Below are 5000 nucleotides of genomic sequence, written 5' to 3'. Positions count from 1 at the left end.
ATAGAACTATATAAATCTATATATAATTATTTTCCTTACCCTTAACTTAGTCAGTCTTGACGCAGACTGACCCTCCCCCAGGCAACACCTTTTCTGATACCGCTAGCTTCTGGAAGATCTACGATGCTTATGAAAAGGACCACACGTTAGTCCTGGCCAACCATATAGAGGTCCAGAGGGAGGAGAGAGAGGAAGAAAAGCAAAAAGAAATATCCAGGAAATCGGTGAGTATTTTTTAATAGGAAAAATTGGATAGATGAAAAACAAGCAAAAAAGGGATAAGCTGTTTGATTGTATAGATCATCAGAGGAATGAAGGAAAAGAGTGAACATAAAAAGATGTTTAAAAATCTTTATAAGCCTGAAAAAAAAAATCTACCTGTACATCCTGAGAAGAGAGAAAAATCGACGAAATACCAGAACGGTGCTTAGTTCAGTTTGACACTCAACTCCATTTTCCATTATTAAGTTTCAAAAATATCTTTAAATATTACCATTTGTCAGCATGAAGCTGTGTCAGAACGACAGTCGCCCCGGGGCTTTCCTTTTTCATTACACTTTCGCTATAACTTGAGATGCATGTGCTTCTTGCTACGTTTCGTTTTGTCCACTATATTCCACAAACTTCTTTGTATTTTGAAGATATTCATCATATTTTGTTTAGCGTTCCGTCTTGGTCATCAAAAAACTCAAGCATGTTATTATATGCATAACAAACCATCAAGACGACTTTTTCCCGTGAGAATGCGAGGTCTGATAAGACTTACTTATATTTATTTTTTTTTATCAAAGAAAACGTCGGTCACAGTCACAATTAGGAAGATATGATAATCTAAGATGCATTCATTTGTTAATATAATCATTAACTGATTTACTTATCCCTATTCAGTATTTGTTCCTCTACCTACTACAACAATTGCTGTTATTTCTTCGATTACTACTACTGTTCTTGCTTCTAACTACCCTCGCTACAAATAATAACACCATATAATACTATACAGTAATGCTCACTACTTTTTTAACACTACTATTAGCACCACTCATGGTGCTGATGATGAAAGTAATGATAATACTTATCAAAACAATGTGGAATTTGAAGTTGAAAATTTATACGTTCTTCCCTCTCTTATCCCTTTTCACGTTTTCGAAATAATTCGAAAATAGACTTGAAAAAATTAAAACTTTTATTTTTTCTCTCAGATTAATCCAAAGGCTATGAGTCGGCTCACCAATCCTATCACCATTCCCCCGCCCTCACCACCCACAAACCGCACCCTAGGCGGGGTGGAGCTAGGCCTTGACCCCAACATTGTCAAGATGGTAGAACGGATCCTAAACCAAAATACTCATGACGAAATCAATCAAGGTGAGCACACGAAGAATAAAGCATCAATTTGTCAATATCTAGTTTTCGCAAATTTATTTTCTTTTTTTCCCAATGTAGTTATTTATCCCTTTCTCTTCCTCTCAGTACTGTGTTGGACTCTCTTATTTCGACAGTGTTGATTTCATGATCTTTATTTCCTTAGTTTAATTCTTTGACCTATCTTACCCTGATCTTTGAATTTTCCTGACCTAGATTTCCGATATTGGGAAGACGCAAGCGATGAGTACCGTCAGCTGGAAGGGTCTCTTTTGCCACTATGGAAGTTCCACTGTAATAAATCCCGGTCTCAAGTGGTATCGTCACTCTCTTGGAGTCCCGCCCACCATGATCTCTTTGCGGCTTCTTATACAGCAGGTACGGCCCGTAGGAAAAGGAGATCAAAGGAAAATTAAGCATAAACACAAGTACATATATTTTAACACGGTATATTAGTTGACGGTTTTGTTAAGAAAATTATCATGGAGTAAGAGTGAGAAGCTCCGTACTAATATCTTTCTGTTAATTTAGACAAGCTCTGTGCTTTAGAGAATGAAGGGAGAATCTGCCTGTTCACCCTGAAGAACCCTGGTATTCCCGAGAGAATGCTGGTTACTCCCCAAGGCGTCACGTCAGTCCAATTCCACCCTTCTGTGAGTGCGTAATTCCCTCTCACTCATGCACGCGTACATGTGCATGATCTTTAAGAATGTGAGAAAGAAAATCCGTATGCATGAAAAGTCTAAATCGTGTATCCATACTGTTTTCATGTTACTTTTCCTTCAGCGTGAGAGCGTGGTAGTTGCGGGTCACAGCGACGGGACGGTGACGGTGTTCGACGCCGCTGCGTCTCCAGGGCGGCTCTCCTCCTCCACGACCTCCGGCAAGCACCTCCTTCCTGTTATGCAGGTCGGAGTCTCCTTTGCTAATTTCTGAATGGCAAAAGTTTGCCGTGCTATTAGTACAATAATCAAAAAAACATCTTTACAAAGATGCTTTAAAATCCTTGGATTTCGTTGATTTTAAAGCTGTTGTCTTCCCTTTTTAATAAAATACCGTCAGGATTGGCTTTATCTGTTATGTGAACCCCGCATCGTTGAATAAAGAGATCATCACACGATGGCATTTTTTTGTGTACTGTACACCAATTAAGCGATTATACAGGCAGACAGATAAATAGAGATAGGTAAGAAAACAGATATACATGCACACACACACATGCATACATGTGTGTATGTATATATGTATATATGTATATATATATATATATATATATATATATCGCATTATTATTAGAATAAACGTATATCGTCATATTTTTTATTCATTCTTTGTAAATTCACTTTCAATCATGCTCATTATCATTCTCACTCACATTCACACACATATACACACAATTACTCATCCACGCAGAACAAAGGACACAGCAACCTTTCATTAATAGGGTTTGTCAGTTGTCGTAGTGGAGGCACAAAAATAATTATGTAATCACAGTCAATTCGCAGTATTAACGTATAGGCTTGCCCGCAAACATCTCATTCGCGATTTTGCCAGCCGTGACGAGTGATTAGTACATGGTGCATATTACTTCATATTTTCTTATTGTTACATACCTTTCTTTCTCTGAAATGACTAGTGGTTCAATTTGATCCTCGCAGATTACGGCTGTCGTTTCCCTTATATACTCTAGTATCTATCTGAGACGGTTTGTAACTCAAGTAGGTCCTTGTGGACCGCTGCATGTCTCCTGAGTGATATGTTTCATTCACAGAGGCACAGAATTAATTAAAGTATATTCTGTGGGATCAGACACAGGGAATTACAGCGGCTTGTGTCAAATAATGCTCAGAAATGATGGCCTTGTTGATGAAGATGTGGCTGATCCATATTTCTCTCCTGAGACTGTTAGTCTAATGCACTTGGCAATGGTGGCTCGGATGAAGATTACATATTTATACCTGCCCATGAAGAAACAAGTGCTCCTACTCAGCAGCCACAGAAACCATATACAAAAAAACGTAGAAAACGTACAGAACATAAAGTTGTACTTCAGCCTGGTCCTGTGTTTCCTAATTAATCGCTCACGAAAAGGAAGAGGGACATAAAAAATCTTCAACTACTAGAGGACGAATTTACCAAGCCGAATCATCCCCAAACACTTCATTAAAACTTTTCTCAGTTCTTTATACCTGAAATTGTTAGTCATATGGCACTCTACACAAACGTGACAGCTCAGCAATACTGCAGAGTCTTAGAACATGAAAACTGAGATGTACAGAAAAATGTTTTAAGTAAAAGTTATTTGCTTATCAGAATAACAGAAAAGGGCATTTTTTCTTGAACCTAATTTTACATGTGACCATTAAAGACTTTGTATGTGTGTGTGTGTGTGTGTGTGTGTGTGTGTGTGTGTGTGTGTGTGTGTGTGTGTGTGTGTGTGTGTGTGTATGTGTTGATTATTTAAAGTTATCTACCGCGTCAACAGCTAAGGTCATTAGCGGGGAACACCTTGTTAGATTGAAATGTTAAAATATTTAAAACGCTAAAAATCTATCAATAAATATCTTATGAATAACAATAAATATTATTTTAAAGATCAAAGCATAAATATTATGTTCTAAAAACATAAAATTATCACATAAGCATGAATGTTACACATCTTTCCACTACATCTGCGACCGTTAATGACTTTTGGCATTCCTCACAGCGTGTTTCACTTCTAGCCATCATCGGCCCATGAGCCAGTCTTGTGTGTCCGAGTCTCATCCTTGTTAATACAACTTCTACTTATCGGTGGGGATGGATGCTGGTCACCCAACTCCCAAAGTCATCTCTAATCTCCCGTAGTTTGTTTCTAGAGGTATGCCTCTAGACAACTCCTGATGCTGGGCTTCAAGGCAGTGTGTGGGAGAGGATGTGTGCGTGTGTGATTGTAGGACTGATTTTAGCAAGAACAGGAATAGACTGCCTCTGATTAGTAAATTTCGAATCTTTTTAGGTCTGCTGCCTGGACACCGAACCAGGGCAGAGTCCAAGTTTCTATTCGGTATCCCAAGATGGTCGAGTGTCCCAATGGTTTGTTCATTCACCATGGCTTAAATGCTCAGACATTCTGGATTTCCACACAACCAAGAGGCCCACCAGAAAAGCTTCTTCGAGCAAGGTCAGTCTTGAAGGTAAGCGTTGATTAGTGGTGTTACAATTATGATTTGGATTTAGTTTATTATGATATATACTGACATGCCAGTGTTCATGTACGTCGTGAATATTTGCACATACTGGATGTAAAAGAAAACCACTGGTGTCCACTTAGGATAGTATAATTTATTGGCCTACAGATAACATTCAATTTTCCCTTGTTATTGTCAGAACACAAGACTACGAGTTGCTATGCATTATTAGTAATTAAGCATGCAAGCGAATTCACTAATTCCATCCCGTCAGGTACCGCTACATGTATAGCGATTAGCCCAGAGAGGGACGACATACTACTTCTGGGTGTAGATACAGGGGCGTTATTCCAAGTATGTACATCCAAAACTAAGCACTCTATCATTCGCTATCCCGCCCATCTTGGACCCGTAACCGCCGTCACATGGAACAACATTCATAAAAAAGTTTTCGCCAGCTGTTCTTTA

At 38.6% G+C, this 5000-nt stretch overlaps 1 protein-coding gene and 1 long non-coding RNA gene across 2 annotated transcripts in view; both read left to right on the top strand.

Annotated features, from left to right (window-relative positions):
- The window catches only part of LOC125043063 (dynein axonemal intermediate chain 1-like), an 8195-nt gene that overhangs the window by 1902 nt on the left and 1293 nt on the right, over positions 1-5000 (top strand). The window contains exons 5-11 of the mRNA XM_047639017.1: positions 66-224; positions 1200-1365; positions 1579-1740; positions 1894-2015; positions 2149-2245; positions 3172-3338; positions 4361-4538. Coding sequence (XP_047494973.1) covers positions 66-224; positions 1200-1365; positions 1579-1740; positions 1894-2015; positions 2149-2245; positions 3172-3338; positions 4361-4538 — 1051 coding nt within the window. The remainder of the gene's footprint in view (positions 1-65; positions 225-1199; positions 1366-1578; positions 1741-1893; positions 2016-2148; positions 2246-3171; positions 3339-4360; positions 4539-5000) is intronic.
- LOC125043405 lies at positions 2149-4958 on the top strand. Its single transcript, XR_007116415.1, has 3 exons — positions 2149-2271; positions 4361-4525; positions 4807-4958. It is a non-coding gene; the product is annotated as an uncharacterized LOC125043405 (long non-coding RNA).

The sequence above is a fragment of the Penaeus chinensis genome, chromosome 33 (assembly GCF_019202785.1).
Source record: "Penaeus chinensis breed Huanghai No. 1 chromosome 33, ASM1920278v2, whole genome shotgun sequence".
In the NCBI taxonomy this organism is placed as follows: domain Eukaryota; kingdom Metazoa; phylum Arthropoda; class Malacostraca; order Decapoda; family Penaeidae; genus Penaeus; species Penaeus chinensis.
The sequence above is the reverse complement of the archived record's forward strand: the minus strand, read 5'-3'. Positions and strand labels throughout refer to the sequence as shown.